Raw genomic sequence first — 17,753 nt, 5'->3', positions numbered from 1 at the left:
AGAAGGTGTGGTGCCAAATAGTCTGAAATTAATGTCCCTCAAAAATCACTTTAGCTGTTTTGGATTAACTAAAATCTAATTTAAAAACAATTTGGGAGGAATCAGCCTATAAAGAGATTTTTACTATTCAGATTTTGACACTTGGTAACTATTGTAAAATGCTGTTGTTAAATCCAGGCTAGATCAACTTTGAACAATTGGTTTTTCTTTTTGCTTCTGTGCAAACACCCAGCTCAGGTTTCTGTTTCGGCTCTGTTTTCGCTCCCGGAGAAAGAATGCAGTTCTCAGCAGGCGAGCAGAACTCGGCATTACACCTGGAACTGTGAGCAAATGTTGGTGCAACAAATATGGTTTCAGTGGCGTGTAAAAACACTGGAAAAAGGTGGAGATTTTTCAACTGGCACCAGTTACTAGTCACAGAGACACTTGTCACTTCACAGCTGACATGCTTAAGTTTGTTGCAGGCATACTGATGCATTCACTGTCCTCATGGCTGTTTAGTCACAGCAGAACCACAGTTTATGAGCAAGATCTGTGGGAAGAAAAGTGAATGTCTGCAGTTATCGATAATCCTCTCTATAAGTAATAATTTGTCAATCTTGTACCAATATTATTGTGCATCCCTAAATCACAAATCCCCTTTATGCACCTCATCTGCAAAAGGGTTAGGGTTTAACATGCTAACTTGCTCAATCCTTGTTTCATGTTTGTAGATTCTTTTTTTTTTTGGTTGTCTTGCATTGTAACCTGTGTTTCCCTTACAGAAAAATGGTCCTTACCACATCTGAGGTAATTACCAGTCTGGCAGACAGGCAATCCATATGTGAACAGTGCAGAGAAAGGCTGAGCGGGACATTAACTGAGCATTAATTCACCAACACTGGCATGACGCCAATCTTTTTTAATGCAGTCAGTGTTCTGAAAGTCATAATTTTTTTGAGTAATGGTGAAGATAACAAAAGCTCCTTGATGGGAATGAGAAGAAAAAAACTCAAAACGTCTGGAGTTTCAACTGTGATGTCTTTTGAAACACACAGCAGACATGAAACAGGAATGGAAGGCAAATCATAAGCAAACATCTCCTATTTGGCTGCTAAATATAAAGAAATTATTGTAGAAATTAGGACAATTACATTTCAAAATCATAGTTTGCTTTACAAATGTAATATTGTTATTAGCTTCTTTACTTGTTTGATGTTTTAAACAAAGGCTGGCAATGCAAGGACTTAAATTGCACTTAACATTTCGTGTAAGAGTTTTGTCGCTTACAAGACATGTTCACACTTTACTGATACAGATGTTAAATGTCAAAAACTCTGAAAACAGAAAAGAGTAAATGTGGCCCAAAGACCCTCTGTGAAATCTGAAGCCTGTGTTTTACACCTGACTTAAATGGCAGGGAGGAAGGACATTCGCTGTTTGCTTAAGCAATGAAAATAATCAACACAATACACCACAGATGCATCAATAAATTTGCATATGATTATGGCAGCACTACTTCAATTGATCCCTTTCATCAAACAGATAATACTGGCTGATTGGAGATTATTTTTGGCTCAGACAGATATCATGGTGTAACGTTCAGCCTCGGTGAAAAGCAATTAAGAGCGCTTCGTGCAGTTTTCTTGCCATCATTCATAATTAGTCTTCTTTGCTAGACAGACTTTATTTTATTTCTTTTTAAAATTAAATAAATAACGTATAAAAATACATTTTCTATAATGTTGATGTGTTCAATAACAAGCTGAACACAGGTTTTTGAACGTGCTTCCAACATATTGAGTTCACTCTGGACTGTTGCTACCCAATAGTGGATGTGCCTACAGTTGGAAGGGGCTTGGTGCGAAATATCCAAATGGTGCAAATCATACATTTTGCTCCAGGCTTTTTCTTTTACTGCTCTTTTCTGATTTTTGAAAGACTTGGTGTCATATATTTCTAACCGGGCAAAAAAGTTTAATAATGAATTTCTCCTTCATAATCAAATTTCATACAGTTGGCATTTCCATGAATTAAAGGAGGTGTAATCCATTCATCTCTACCAAATCCAAGTCCCTGATTGGTCAACGTTCAACTAGTTTAACTTGCAACACGTGTTTAATAGCCGCACATTTTGTACATAGAGCCCAAAAACGGATGCCATTTATGTGTGTTTACATAGACCTTTTACTGGAAGTGGTTGCTTGAACTCGTATTGCCAAGGCTGATGGGAACAAAGCACGAAAGCTACATTCACACCGAGCATTTGTTACATGTTCAAGAATGTACTATATGCGGCTCCATAAAATGTGAATTTACCCGAGGAGTTCAAACCAGACCAGCACAAGCAGGGAGAAAAAGGGAGGGGATAATTTTGTTTCTCTACTGTTTACCAGCACTTGTCCGCCACCTACAGTTGGAAGAGTCTTGGCGCGGAATGTCAAAGTGGCGTAATCTCACGAATCTTCCTCAGGGTGTGTTTTTTTCACAGCCCTATTGCGATTCATGAAAGACTTGGTGTCTCATAATTCCAGTCGAGCACAAACTGCAATTACTCATTTTTTGTTCATGTTGGCGTTTACAACCAGTGTTTGAATCACTGAATGGACGCCATCCATATGTCACTGCCAAATCCGAGTCCCTGATTGCGTTTTCACAATTTAGCAAGTATTAGTTCAACTGGTTGGACTTCCAGTGCGCAATCAATGTACGTAGAGCCCACCGGACTTAGAAATCTACGAGACAATGCGTAAAAGCAAGAGTTCATACCACAGAATTCCTAATGACGAGTTTTCTGTGTGTTTTCTACCACTGGAAGTAGCCTCCTAAACGTGAATGTGAATGTAGCTTAGCAGTTGAGGAGGACAGAAAAAACAGGAATTTTTTATTGGACTTATCTGAATTTGTAAAATAAAAAAATAAATAAAAAACATATTTAGGCTATCTTTTTATTAAATGTCACATGAATCCCATTTTGACAAAAATTGATGTTCAAATTAGTTTATTTCAAATATCTAAAAGCATCAATAGATAAATGTCTAGACTCGCTGATAATAATAGTCACTCAAAAGAGTCTCTGTTTGACAAAAGCCAAAAACAACAAACATGTAACTAGGATAGTTTTGGTAAAAAGAAGATTAAAAAAACATATGTTAGATGAAGTTACGATGCATAGTACACATTAAGGCAATGAACAAATAGAAATTGAGCAAAAATTTAAATATTTAATGTTGGCAACGCAATGACTGGAGACCCGAAAACACAGCTTGGCAACTATAACATCTCCGTATTGTAATTATCTCCTCATGATGGAAATTGGTTTAAAAAAAGACTAACTGCTACTTAATTAAAAGTTTTTCTCTACTCTAATCAATCTAGTTTGCCTGCTAAGTGGTAGCAATGAAGGCAGTCTGTACCAGTGTAAGAGAGGAAGAGTAATAAACCTGCGGGAAAGTTGGTTACTTGCTTCTCTGGCTTTACATTGGAGCTCCTAATTCATACAAGCGTCACTAATGGCTTTACTGAAATGTGCTGCAAGCCTCAAACCGCCCACAGTCTCTGCTCCTCTTCCCTCTCCCTGTCAACAATAATCTCTAGCTTGTTCCATACATCTAAAGGTGGTCTCATGCAGACAGACTGTCTTCAACTAAGACATGTGGACCATTTTGCGGTTTCTGCTCTTCAAGGGCAACCTGGACAGAGGATCACCAGCTGATGAAAGGACAGACCATTGCAGATTGTCTTTTCTGCACTCAGCGTGGGTGCTGAGTGGAATCTTCTGGGTATTGGCTGTGTTAACTAAATTGACATTGGCTGCCAACCTCCTGGCTATCCATCAGAGGAGGGGCAACCACAGAGGCTCCAGGGGTAACCCTTGAGTCTAATGCACTTCCTTTAGTAGTCATGGCATTTGTAACTGCCAGGATGAAATTGAAAGAGAGGAAAAGAAAGATGTCCGTGAAGCAGAACATGAAGGAAAGGATCGCTGCTTCAAATGCCCCATTCCTACCCCCTAATATTTTTGGTGATAGCCATTCATTTGTAGTGTTTTATGGCCTGAGGAGGTTTGTCTTATCTGTTCCTTCTCTTAATCTCGGGGGGAAATAGAGGGTGAGTCTTCCTTAGCCCGCTCTCTCACAGTTGATTAGTAACTCCTGGTCTACCCATACGCTCCAGGGATTCTATGCCAGCTCCCCTTATATATCCCCTTGTCATGGACACACTTACTCTTTCTTTCCCCTGCCTCGCCCTCCTTAACACGCATTCATGCACACACATCTCCCTACAGTCATGGAACAGCAATTTGAGGGAATCACCCAACTAAGACCTGACATTTGCCGTGCACCTCTAACAATGAGAGCTTGATTAAAAGGGCAGAATGAAACAGTGTCAGCCTCCCTTCATTGTCCTTAGCCCAAGTTAAATAGGATTTAAACCTGTGCACTGCAGCTGATACCTCCATTGTCACATTTTGATTGCTTTAAAGCCGGAAGAAGAAAAAAAAGGTCTCGCTGTTGCAAAGGATGTGTAGAACTGTATCTAACGAAGGTGTCAGAGGTGACCAAGTTTACACAGAGCCGTTGGGAGCAGATAAGCCTGACGCTCATGCAGGGGAGGGAAAGCAAAGCTAATACTGCTCCAGTGAATAGCGTGCTGTTTGAAAGGCGCAGGGAAGAAGAAAAAAAAAAAGCTGAGTTTTATCTGGCTCTGCAACTCACAAAAGGAGCCAGCAATGCAACATGGCGAGTTTTAAAATTGGGATCAAACGGTTCAAGCTAATTAAGCAGCTAAATAAAAGTCCCCTTGCTTCAACTGCTACCTGCCGTCAGTTTTTTCTCCTTTCCTCTACCTTTTTTATGCTGCAGCTCTACCTGTGTGTTGCCAACACATAGAATACGTCTGGAAATCGAAGACAAATTGCCCCCCTGTTCTAAAATATAAATATAAATATCCACCACACTGAAATGGAACCACTCTAATTAACTATTTCATTTTGCTAACATGACCCTGAAAGCAAAATGCCCTTTGATCAAGTTTTTCCTCTTTAACAGTTCTGAAATTATTCGAATTTTTGAGCAGCGCCTCGAGGACGGCTGCGGTGGCAAATGGAAAGGACACGGGCACATAATAAAGATAAATGGTTCGAGCATGAAATTTGATTCATTGAACTGATACAGAAACATTAGGGAGAATGGCCAACATTGACATGTCATGAATTTCAAAACAGCATCAAATCCTAAAAGCAGGCATCCTACTCTAACCACGCAGAGGCCCTGAGGGGCCAGTAGGGGGGCTCTCGCTACATCATCGACCGCATCAATCAAGTTTTTGAATTTTGTTAAGTTTTTTAAAGATTAGATTCTTGTTTTTTTCAACCGACTATGCCCTGTTGCTGTTTAGGAAAATAATATGCAGTTTTGAGAAAAACTTTGTCTTTTAAAGGAGATCAGGCTTCAAAGCTGTCAATGGCCTTGCAGCTGTTCATTTGGATTGCTGCATTTTGACTCGCAGTCTGCCTTTATACCTCTAACAACAGGAGGCCAGCTTTGAGCTGCTGCAGCAGCAAAGCGCAGATTTCTTCTAATAGTTCCTCAAGGTCATCAATACTTTTGTCTTTGACATTTATTTTATTTCATTTTAAATTATATCTACCATTATTTTGCATTCAAACTTGTTCTTATTCTAACATTTGTATCTTTTTTTGTTTTCTTTTAAACTAAGACTTTTTGTTAAGCAGCTTCATCAAAGCTATTCAAAGTGCTTTCCACCGTCAACGAATACGTTTATCAAAAATCCATTAACCTTTCACCAGTTCATCAGACGACTGATTTTAATATTAAAATGTAGCCCAAAGCAGTTTTGATGGGGATTCTCGCAGCATTTTACAGGATTATCTACAAAGTCTGTTAAACAGATGTGATTGTGTTACACTGGCAAAGTTCATGTTTGTTATTTTATTATTATTTTGGTAATTATTTATCTAAAAAGTTGTCATATAAAAAGTGGTAATTCAGAGCAAAGAATCTGCGCCTGTAAAACTGTTGTCATGCCAATGGATCAGTTCTTAGATAAAGGGGCAAAGAATTGAGTAGCACAACCTTTTAAACCAGAGGTGGGCAACTACAGCCCAAAGGACAATATGCAGCAAGTTTAATTATATTGATAGTTCTTATAAATGTTGTTTTTTTCCCCAGTAATTCTGGAGTCTCCTTATACATAAATAGTGCATTACTAATGAGTTGACTCTTGTTTAAGTGCAGGAAGTTACTCTGCATCCGTGTGGTGTTGGAAGATTTGTTGTTTTTCTGACGTTCATGTGTGTTTTCCGAGTTGTTGTTTTCCCATAATTTCAACTCCACATTTCTTTACTTTGTGTGTTTCACTGAGGAACATCAAGCCATTGGTACAATTGGCACTACAATGAGAATGAAAGCAATAGTTTTGAAATAAAAACTCCAGAATTTTCTGTCCTGAAACATATTTATTAATTTTCAATCAAAATGAAAACATGTTTTAGTCCAGATTCCATATTATTTCTTTCTCTTATGAGTGTCATGATTTCAAGGCAGGGCGAACCCAGATGCTGGAACCCAGAAAGAGGTCCGGGACGTGGCAGGTAAGAAGGGTTTATTATTTTCTTTGAGGCTGGCAAAGAGGGTTGGTGAGAGGTGATCCAGATGGATAGTCTGTGGCACGGCTGGAGGTGCGGACGCGGCAGTTCTCTGATCCTTCCTGACAGCAGGCTGGAGACTGTGCTGACGTCACTCTTGGACAGGATTCCTGGGACAAGGAAACAAGATTAAGTGCTAGAACTAGAAATTCAACCAGATGTACTAGAGCTAGACGAGACCAGGCTAGTCACCATAATGGGCAACGATCTGGCGCTGATTATTGGCGTTGGGTCTCCTTTTAAGCAGCAGAGGTTGATGAGTTGAGTAACGGCAGCTGGAGAATAATCAGGAGCAGAGTGGAGCCAAGCTGGAGGGGGAGGAGTCTGACAGAGGCACCATGACAGTACCCCCCCCTCAACGACCGCCTCCAGGCGGTCCCGGACGCCGATCCGGGTGGGCACGATAGAAGTCAGAGATCAGGGAAGGGTCCAGGATGAGGGAACGGGAGACCCAAGAGCGTTCCTCCGGACCGTAACCCTCCCAATCCACCAGAAACTGGTGGCCACGACCCCGGCGTCGGACGTCCAGAATGCGGCTGACCGTATAGGCAGGCGCACCATCAATGAGCCGGGCGGGTGGTGGGGACGTGGAAGGCGGGCAAAGCGTGCTGTCCTGAACAGGCTTGAGCTGAGACACATGGAACGTAGGGTGAATCTTGAGAGCCGCAGGTAATCGTAGCCGGACACAGGAGGGACTGATGACCTTCTCGATGGTGTAGGGACCAATAAAACGAGGAGCAAGCTTCCGAGAGGTGGCATGAATGGGTATGTTCCGTGAGGACAACCAGACCCTCTGACCTGGCTGGTAGGTAGGGCCCACCACCCTGCGACGATTGGCTGTCCGGCAGTTGCTCTCCTTGGTGCGGAGGAGAGCAGCCCTGGTTAGATGCCAGATGTCTTGGCATCTCTTGAGGTGGTCCTGAACCGAGGGCACTGCCAAGTCCAGTTCATGAGAGGGAAACAGCGGTGGTGGGTACCCGAGGGCCGCCTCAAACGGAGACAGACCTGTGGCGGAGGAAGGGTGAGTATTATGCGCATATTCAGCCCAAACTAAGTACCTTGACCAGTCCGTAGAATTACGGTCAACGAGGCAGCGCAGGGAGGCCTCGAGCTCCTGATTGACACGCTCAGCCTGCCCGTTAGATTGGGGATGGTATCCGGAAGTAAGGCTGATGGTGGCGCCCAAGGCTGTGCAGAAGGCCTTCCAGACCTGAGACACGAACTGGGGTCCGCGGTCTGAGACGATGTCCAATGGCAGCCCGTGATGGCGAAACACGTTGTGAACCAGAGCGTCAGCAGTTTCTGTGGCTGTAGGCAACTGAGGGAGGGGAATGAAATGCACGAACTTGGAGAAACGATCAATGACAGTCAAGATTACAGTGTTACCCTGAGAGACGGGAAGGCCAGTGACAAAGTCGACAGCTATGTGGGACCAAGGACGGCTGGGAGTGGACAGTGGATGGAGCAAACCGGATGGAGGACGGTTGGAAGTTTTTGAACGGGCGCAGGTCGGACAGGCAGCCACGTACTCTTTGACGTCCTTGGCCATGGAAGGCCAGTAGAAGCGTCGACGGAGAAGATGTAGTGTTCTGGCTACACCACCATGACAGGCGATGCGAGACGCATGAGCCCAGGTAATAGTGTCGGACCTTAAAGATCGAGGCACATACAAGGTACCAGGAGGAGGATCAGGATGGTCGGTATCCTCACCTTGAGCCTGAATGACTTTAGTCTCGATGTCCCAGGTGAGTGCCCCAATTATGTATGTGGAGGGGATGATGTTGGTAGCGGAGTCGGGATCGTCGGAGGAGCTGTATTTGCGGGAAAGGGCGTCTGGTTTTATGTTGCGACTGCCTGGTCTGTAGGTAATGGAAAAATTAAAACGGTCAAAAAACAAACACCAGCGGGCTTGACGAGAGTTTAATCTTTTAGCAGTACGGAGGTATGCAAGATTCTTGTGATCCGTCCAGACTATAAATGGTTGTGCCGCTCCCTCCAGCCAGTGCCGCCACTCCTCCAAAGCAAGTTTGATAGCGAGTAGTTCTCGGTTTCCCACGTCGTAATTTCTTTCTGTGGGGGTGAGTTTCTTAGAATAAAAAGCACAGGGTTTGAGCTTCCCGGTTTTCTCCTCCCGCTGGGACAGGACCGCCCCAACCCCAGTGTCCGAAGCGTCGACCTCTACCACAAACTGCCTGGTAGGATCAGGTTGTATTAGAATGGGAGCAGACACAAAAAGTTTCTTGAGGGTGTCAAAAGCATGCTGGGCCATGGTGTTCCATTGAAAAGATCTGGTGGTAGATGTGAGCTGGGTGAGTGGAGCGGCGATACTACTATAATTCCTAATGAAACGACGGTAAAAGTTTGCGAATCCGAGAAATTGCTGTAGTTTTCTGCGTGTGGTGGGGGGTTCCCACTGGGAAACTGCTTCAATCTTAGCTGGATCTGGACGGATACCGCCTGCCTCGAAAATATACCCTAAAAATGGAATGACGGATGAGTGGAACTGGCATTTCTCGGCCTTGACGAATAGCTGATTCTCTAAGAGCCTTTGCAGAACCTGACGAACATGAGCTGGGTGTTGACTGGGGTCTTTGGAGTAGATGAGAATGTCATCGAGATAGACAAACACGAAACGGTTGATAAAGTCGCGGAGAACGTCATTGACAAGACGCTGAAAAACTGCGGGGGCGTTAGTAAGGCCGAAGGGCATGACAAGATACTCAAAATGACCCAGGGGAGTACTAAACGCGGTTTTCCATTCGTCCCCCTCCTTAATCCGGACCAGATGATAAGCGTTACGTAAGTCAAGTTTGGAAAAGATGCGGGCCTCCTGGATGGAGTCGAAAACGGAACTAATGAGAGGGAGAGAGTACTTGTCTTTGATGGTTATTTGATTAAGTTCACGATAGTCGATACAGGGCCTGAGAGATTTGTCTTTTTTCTGTACGAAAAAAAACCCGGCACCGACGGGGGAAGACGAGGGACGAATGTGACCAGAGGTGAGGGCCTCCTGTATGTAACTTTCCATGGCGGCCTTTTCGGGCCCGGAAAGATTAAATAGTCGACCCTTAGGAAGGGGGGCGCCTTCCAGTAAATTGATGGTACAGTCATACGGCCTGTGGGGGGGAAGCGAACTGGCTTTGGATTTGCTAAAGACAGTGCGTAAATCGTGGTAACATTCAGGGACGTTAGAAAGATCAATCTGCTCAGAAGTAATCACCGGGGTGACGTCCACTGAAGGAATGGCAGAGAGCATACAGTTAGCGAGGCAGAATTTGCTCCAATCAGTAAGCCGGTGATTACTCCAATCAAACTGAGGATTATGACGTTGTAACCACGAAAACCCCAATACTACTGGGTTCTGAGGGGAGTGGGTAACAAAAAACTGGATGGACTCACGATGGTTGCCGGAGGTGACGAGAAGTACGGGTTTGGTACGGTGAGTGATGATAGACAGATGCTGACCACCCAAACCAGCGGTTTTGACCGGGACTTGAAGTTCTTCTGTGGGCAGAGACAGCCGAGAAACAAGGCTTTGGTCTATGAGACTCTGTTCAGCTCCAGAGTCAATGAGGGCCTGGGACTCAACAATCTTGGATGCATGACATAACTTGACAGGAACATAGAGGAAGTGCTTGGAAACAGGGGATCTATCACCCGCCCGCGGCCTGTCGTCTAGCGGGGGGCTGCAAAGTTTAAACGTGCTGCACACTTATTGATAAGATGTCCAGTTTTACCGCAATAGAAGCACGCACCTTCAGCTCGACGTCTCTGCCGCTCCTCGGAAGAGAGCTTGGAGTGCCCGATCTGCATGGGTTCCTCAGGAGGACTGCTGGAATGTTCAGACGTGTGAGCAGGTGAAGAGTGCGGCGCATTACCTTGGGCTGAACGCACGGGACTTTTGCGGGGATTTGAAGTCCGTTCATGACGTCTCTCTTTTAGGCGGGTGTCTGAGCGCAGGGCAGCGGTGACGAGATCCTCAAACGAGTGCGTCTCCGGTTGCGTACATAGATGGTCCTTTATGTCATCATTCAGGGATTGATAGAACACTCCTCGTAACGCGGGATCGGTCCATCCTGCCTCCACTGCCAGGATCCTGAAATCTATGACATGGTCGCTGACGGACCGGTTACGTTGTTTCAGGGTTAGCAGCTTACGTGTGGCCTCTTCCTGCTTTTTAGGATGATCAAAAACCAGCTGAAACTCCCGTATGAAATGTTCAAAAGAGAGGTGAGAAGTAGGGTTGACTGCTAAGAACGCCTGAGCCCACTGTAAGGCTTTGTTGCGAAGAGAATTAACAACCAAGGTTATTTTGCTAAGGTCGGACTGATAATAACTAGGAGCTTGTTGGAATAACAAACGACACTGGAGTAGGAAGCCACCACATGCCTCTACGTTGCCGAAGAATGGCTCAGGTTGCAACCGGAAGTTTTCCGGACTTGGAGAGGAAACGGAAGTGACGGCGTTACTAGGAGCCGGAAGTGTAGCCGTAGCAGCGGGGCTAGCTACCCGACCAGATAAATCCATTAAAGTCTGCGTTAAACTATCCAGGCGCTGAAACAGTTCCTGCTGGGCGGACGCAACTTGAGAGAGGGCGTCGGCTTGACGCCCTAACGCGATACCTTGCTGGCTGACCGCGTAGCGGAGTCCCTCCGGGTCAGCTGGGTCCGGGGTTTGGCCAGATCGTTCTGTCATGATTTCAAGGCAGGGCGAACCCAGATGCTGGAACCCAGAAAGAGGTCCGGGACGTGGCAGGTAAGAAGGGTTTATTATTTTCTTTGAGGCTGGCAAAGAGGGTTGGTGAGAGGTGATCCAGATGGATAGTCTGTGGCACGGCTGGAGGTGCGGACGCGGCAGTTCTCTGATCCTTCCTGACAGCAGGCTGGAGACTGTGCTGACGTCACTCTTGGACAGGATTCCTGGGACAAGGAAACAAGATTAAGTGCTAGAACTAGAAATTCAACCAGATGTACTAGAGCTAGACGAGACCAGGCTAGTCACCATAATGGGCAACGATCTGGCGCTGATTATTGGCGTTGGGTCTCCTTTTAAGCAGCAGAGGTTGATGAGTTGAGTAACGGCAGCTGGAGAATAATCAGGAGCAGAGTGGAGCCAAGCTGGAGGGGGAGGAGTCTGACAGAGGCACCATGACAATGAGTTAGGTTACCAAAACACTCCATGCATCTGCTGCTGGTCCGGCCCTTCTGTTAGGTTTTAGAATTCTATGATTCAAAAGTAAAAAAGTTTGCCCATTAATGCTTTAAACAGTAAATTGTACTTTACTACTTAACACAAATACCTACGCCCAATTTTCCTTTTCATACATGAAAAATGTAATGCATCGGAAACTCACGTCCTTATTTGTTTCAACTGACAGAAACATATGCTTCTAGCAGACTTTTCACTGCAGAACACCTACTTTCTAGGATGATACCAAAACACCATCTGTCGTGCTAGCAGCAGCTAGGCTAGGCTAGCGGGGTGTTAGTTGGAGACCTGCTGTGTCGCAGGATTATCTTACTGGTTGGTAGAGCCTTTCTATTAAACCCTAGTGGCTTTTATTATTGGATGATGGCTATCATCCTCGATGCACTTATACTGATACTTATTGAGCTCAAACTGGCTGCTTTTACAGATCCACATGTGATGCAGCTCTGTTTTAAATTCTCAGTTGATGTAGTTCTAAACTGCAAACATTAATAAGGTATAAATATAGTTTTTCTATTTGTCATCAGAAGGATGAAGGAAGAAGGAGGTCATTTCAACGCTTGCCCCCCCCTTCATTTCTGAAAAAACATCTAGTAACCAAAACAGTGTAACAGGATGAAATTATTTCCCTTTGTCTTGGATTTAAAAAAAAAAAAGTCTTTTCATTCAAGCCTATGTGTTTTCACTTTGCTTGTACATGTGTCTTATTTCAATTCAACATAAAAACTGGATCTGGCACTTTTTTTCACAGCCCCTTACGGTTGGAAAAGACTGTACATCCTCCGCTCAACAAAACGAACATCTGCCGTTTCTCATCAGCGGGGCTGAAGCTAATGATGAGCCACTAGTGTGCTGACAGAAAGAATGGAATTGGATTGTGTACAAGAGGCCCAGTGAGACCAAACATATGTTTCAGAAAATGTGCTGGATGAAGTGAAGCTTTGTACAGTGCATCAGAGAGAGTGTTGGTGTGCAGGTGCTTAAATACAGGTGAAGGAGTAAAAAAAAAGGGGGGGGGCATTCGGTCTGTATGCGTCATAACTGTAGGTACAGCAACTATTGTATTCTTCTCATTTCAATCTCTGCTTATAACACATAAAGGAATTACACATCAAAGAAGCTTGTCTTCGTATCCAATTCTTCTGTGACCTCTACCAGCCTTTGTTCATATTCAGCACAACAACTCTGGGCCCCAAGCCGCCGCCAGCAGGCTTCTCCCTGCTCCCCCTATTGCTCTCCCTCTGGGGAGAGATTAAATTTTGATGAAAATAAAATATTAATTTCCACTCAGCAACTGATGGCCATCTTAATTTGATACAACTTTTGATGTAACATCTCGTCATTGTTCTTCCTTTTCATCACCAAACACGTCCTCTTCCCATTCTTCTTACCAGCGATAGCCTCCCCCCCCCCCTTGGGTTTCTCTCAATACAAGCTCCCCCTTTGGGTCTGACTTTGTTTAAAGTAGAATTATAAAAGCACCATTACAGCTTTTTGCAGCCTCTTGAAATATGTCTGAGCCTTTTCCGATGAAACGTTTTTACAAACCCAGATGATGAGGATCTCGGGGAGTGTGTGAGTGGAGAGCATACTCCCTGCAGCTCCAAAGAAGAGCGAATCGCATAAAAAAATACGTTCTCCTTCTCTCTTTGCTGCTGGTGAAGGGATAATAACATGCCACTGAGGCAGCTCTGTGTTTGAAGACTTCAACCAAAAGTCTCGTCCACAAACCTCATTCATCCTTTAAAATCTCGCGCTCGGCAGAGCTGACACAGCTTCAAGTGCGGCAAGTTTGTCCGTTCACACAAAAACTTCGAGAGGGTAAAAAAGAGTTCACAACTCCTCCCAAAGAATATTTTAAAAAGTTGTAACACTACTAAAACATACACTCGGGAGTTGCAGAAGCAGAGGGAGGATCTAAAGTAATTAAGTCAACATAAAATCATGAGGGAAATTGATTAACTGGCTCTGATGAAGTACTTAAAATATAAGGTAGATAAAGTAATTGATTATTCAATAAATCCCTGTCAGGCAGTGACTAACCTCACAGAGAGAAAATGGACAACAAATGTCGAATTAGCTCCATGAATCCACAAAGGAAAGGCTCAACGAATAAGAATTCTTTTCCAGCTGCTTTAACACAAAATAAATTATTGTTATTTGAAGTCTTTGAAGTCTAAGTTGCTAAATCTTTTTGTATAAAGTCAGTTATTGTCCTGCTCAGAATAAAACGGTAAAAGAGCCCTTTAATGCATGTCTTTTTTTGATGCATGTGAAAACACAAAATATATTCAGACATGTTCAGTCTTTGGAAAGAAAAAAAATGACTTTCTTATCTTTGTGCACCCTTTGTCTGCGTTACAATAAAAAAGCACAGCAATTTCAAGTGAAATATTTTCAAATACAAGAATCCAAAATGTGTCAGAAAGAAAGAAAAATCAAAAGGTAGGATGAAGGAGACTAAAGAGATTCAGCACATTAGAAGAAAAAGTAGTCTTTTATTCCCTCCAACGGATAGAATCTGCTGAATGAGACGGCGCGACCATCTGGCCTCAACTTAGAGCAATGCACTGTAAAAACACTAAAATCGATGGCAACAACTCTACCTTGGATGCCCACCATTACCCAGATGGTGTACTTGGAGAACTGCAGGCCACCTGACCACAAGCAGACAAGCTGCAGACACAGAGCCCCCGTGCTCAAAAACCACCACTCACTTCCACGAGTTTTAGTCGTTGGCTTAGTGGGTAACTAGTGCTGAAGAGAGCAACATCAGCCAGCAGGCACTGAATATGAGAGAGACCTCTGTTGGCTTCAGCAGGGTGGCTGTGACATAGATCACTCACTGAGACTTCTACATTAAGTAGAAAACTGGAAAAAAAAATAGAAGGGGAAAACATCTACAACACATTTACTCTAAAAACTGCAACATACAAGTCAGTCAGTTAGTAAAATATTAGGCAATATGCATTTATAAACACATACATATATTTAATACACATCCAAAAGCTTGTTTTGAAGTGAAATATATAAATAAAATGTTTCTATAAAATAATTTTAATTCAACTTTACTTTTTTTACACACTAAAAAATGAAATGGAAAATGAGCCATATTTTTTTTTAGCTGCATGACTTCCTTAAAAAAATAAAAATAAAAAAACTGCATCCCAAGCAATCACTGTGTCTATAAAAAGCAATAGAGCGACTGTTTCACATTTTAGGGTAAATTTGTCTCTGCACTTTAACATTTTTCTCTTTTAAACAAACGCCTGTCAAGTCTATTTCAAGTCTTCATCTGAGCGGCTGCCACATGAAATGAACAACATCAAGTAAAAAAAATGTCCTTTTGACCAGACAGGTTTACTTTAGATCACTAAAGCAATCTTTAGGTTTGATGCGGCCTCTAAAATATTCATAAAATTCATACACAAGGATGCTAGAAATCATGCCTTCTCTGAGGGAACAGTCAATACTGCATGCTGCTTTCGTATAAACATTAAAATATTTTACTTGTTTTATATATTTCGTCTTCTCCTGGCTTTAATTAGGAATTTACTTAAGAAATGTTGCCAAGCAACCTTTTCTCAGAGCAAATGATCAATAAATTTGATCATATTAGACTTTTAGAGTCCAATAACATAAATAAAAGAATAAAAAATATAGCTTTTCAGGGTCCACTCTGGGAAATGATACAACATCAGAGTGTTTTCGGCTTGTCCTCCACGATCTATTTTAGAAAAGCAATTTGAAGCTCTTAAAATATAAGAAATGGAATACAAAATTCTCCAGGCTGCCATTCATTCACATTTGCCCATCTGGATGACAAAAAGCCCCGTGCCATTAAAGATGCTCTGACTCCCTGCCTGCACTCCGGCTGTTGTAGTGGTATGTTAATGTGGGCCAGTGCCATTTTGAATAATTGTGCTAAATGGCAATCCACCAAATGTCAGAAACTGTTCACCTCTTGACAAAAAAAAAAAAATAAATAAAAATATTGATCTTTATTCTGCTTCTTTCTTTCAGTCATTTCATTTCATCAATAATTCTCACATAATTTCTCAGTCAAAAGAAAAGGAGAGTGCGACATAAACTTTTCTATAGTTTTTATTTATTATTTTTAAGTTGTGACAATTGTTATTAATTTGTTTTCTTATTCTGTTTTATCTGCATGTTTTGAGAGAGTTTCAATTAAGGTAAGATGTGTTTTTTTTTTTTTTTTGTTTTTTTTTACTTTCATTCCAGCTCGTTTTCCTGCGTTTAAAGATGCGCAGACTTGTCAAAAGCGGACTTGCAGGATGTGATGCTGAACAGAGCTGGTGACTCAACAGCGCTGGCCGTATTTCATGGCACACATAAAACAGCGTGCGTAAAGGTCACAGTAATCCACTGTTTTTTTTCCTTGCGCGCGCGACACCATAAGTGCAGAAAGCATGCACAATTTCCCAGTACCTCATGTGCTGTAATGCGCTCATCTCCTCTCTGATCGCTTCTTGTTTATGAAAATGTCCAACCAAAACCGACCAAGACGCACGGTCAAAAGAGAAAGACGCTTTTAAAACTAAGTGAGCGCGACGGACAAAGACTCGCAGTGAGATTCAACAGGGAATAACTTTTTTTGCTTGAAAGTCAAATGCACGAGTGAGGGTTGAAAATGCGCGTAACTTACCTATTCGTATAACATGAGGCATCCCATAAGAGTACTGAATCCAAAAGAGGCATGCAATCAGCGATGTCCAATATTCCGAAATCGCACTCCGGAGAGAAAGCGGAGTATTTTGCATGGTTGAAAAGTCAAAGGATCCACTTTTTAAAAAATTCCACAGACCAGTAAGAGATGCTCAAAGCTGAATTCTTTGGAGCAGATGTGGAATCGAGTACCTGCGATAACTCTGTACTCATTGTACTTGGCGCAACATCTTCCCCTGTTTTCTTTTTTCACACAAGTCTGAGAAGGACTCGATCAGCATCAGGATGAAGCCCCCAGTCACTCTCAGGGGGATCTGCGAAAGACCAGCGAGTGTTGGCTGCGACAGTTACCCCGCAGGAGTATGAATCTGAAGCTCCCCAACGGTGCTGCTCTCTGTCTACAGGCGTCAGGAGGAGGATAACTGCACCAGTGGAAGTTTGGCTCTCGCCAGTGTTGTCTTTCCTCCGAAACAAAGGAACCAAGAAAGTGCGGATGATTTTTTTAACACACTTTGGTCACTCACGGATGATTATTGCAGTTGAATCCCTGCGGTCCATATAGTCCCAGCTCTGCAAAACACCACAGTGACGGGAAAAAAAGCAGCTCTACTCTAGTTGCGCACGATGATTGCATAAAGCTGGTTCCTGTACAACGTCTTTCTCCTCCAAAAGATCCGTAATGCACAGTGTTCATTTAAGTCATTCACTTCAGCTGGCTGAAAGGCAGTGCTGAAAGCAGAGGAGGAGAGCGTGCGTCTGACGAGCCTCCTTCACGGTGCCACCACAGGCACGCGTCGTTACGCAGAGTTGTCAACTATGTGCAAGTGTTTTTGCAGAGGTAAAGAGAAAAGCGAATTATCACTTGGTACTCCACTTTCATTAGGCTTAAAGCACACACTAAATGCGCAGTACAGGGATTCATAAAGGATAACATTTGCTAAACATTTCTTGCCTAAAACAAATTAGTAAAAACATAAATACAACATCATGCATGCAAAATATATGTTTTGTTATTTGGAGAAAACAGTGAGAAGGCATGGAATAAAAAAAAACATTATTATTATGGACATTAAGTTTTTCAGTCAGTATTTAATTTCCAGGTAACTGCATCATGCCATCGGGCTGTCAATTTTTCATGAAACATGAATGCAGGTTGCATTTACAGCTATGAAGAGGGGGAATTGTGCATGCTGCTGCAGTGGAGGAACTA

General features: G+C 43.0%; 1 protein-coding gene across 6 annotated transcripts in view; it reads right to left on the bottom strand.

Annotated features, from left to right (window-relative positions):
* The window catches only part of grik3 (glutamate ionotropic receptor kainate type subunit 3), a 159,312-nt gene extending 141,958 nt beyond the window's left edge, over positions 1 to 17,354 (bottom strand). The window contains exons 1-6 of one of the 6 annotated variants that reach the window (XR_013648337.1): positions 16,524 to 16,643; positions 11,651 to 11,782; positions 10,405 to 11,568; positions 7,730 to 10,153; positions 6,842 to 7,654; positions 6,590 to 6,759 (exon numbers count right to left, since the gene is read on the bottom strand). Coding sequence is in view for 2 of the 6 variants with exons in the window: in XM_078933389.1 (XP_078789515.1) it covers positions 7,005 to 10,153; positions 10,405 to 11,344 (4,089 nt within the window). In the remaining 4 variants the exon portion in view is untranslated. Of the gene's footprint in view, positions 1 to 6,589; positions 10,154 to 10,404; positions 11,783 to 16,523 lie in introns of those variants that run through there. The other 5 variants (XR_013648335.1, XR_013648338.1, XR_013648336.1 and 2 more) reach the window with 5 other exon arrangements.
* Between the last annotated feature and the right edge of the window lie 399 nt (positions 17,355 to 17,753).

The sequence above is a fragment of the Oryzias latipes genome, chromosome 16 (assembly GCF_053564925.1).
Source record: "Oryzias latipes strain Hd-rR chromosome 16, Olatipes_Hd-rR_3.1".
NCBI classification, from domain to species: Eukaryota; Metazoa; Chordata; class Actinopteri; order Beloniformes; family Adrianichthyidae; genus Oryzias; species Oryzias latipes.
Note: the sequence above shows the minus strand (reverse complement) of the source record. Positions and strands in the feature narration are given on the sequence as shown.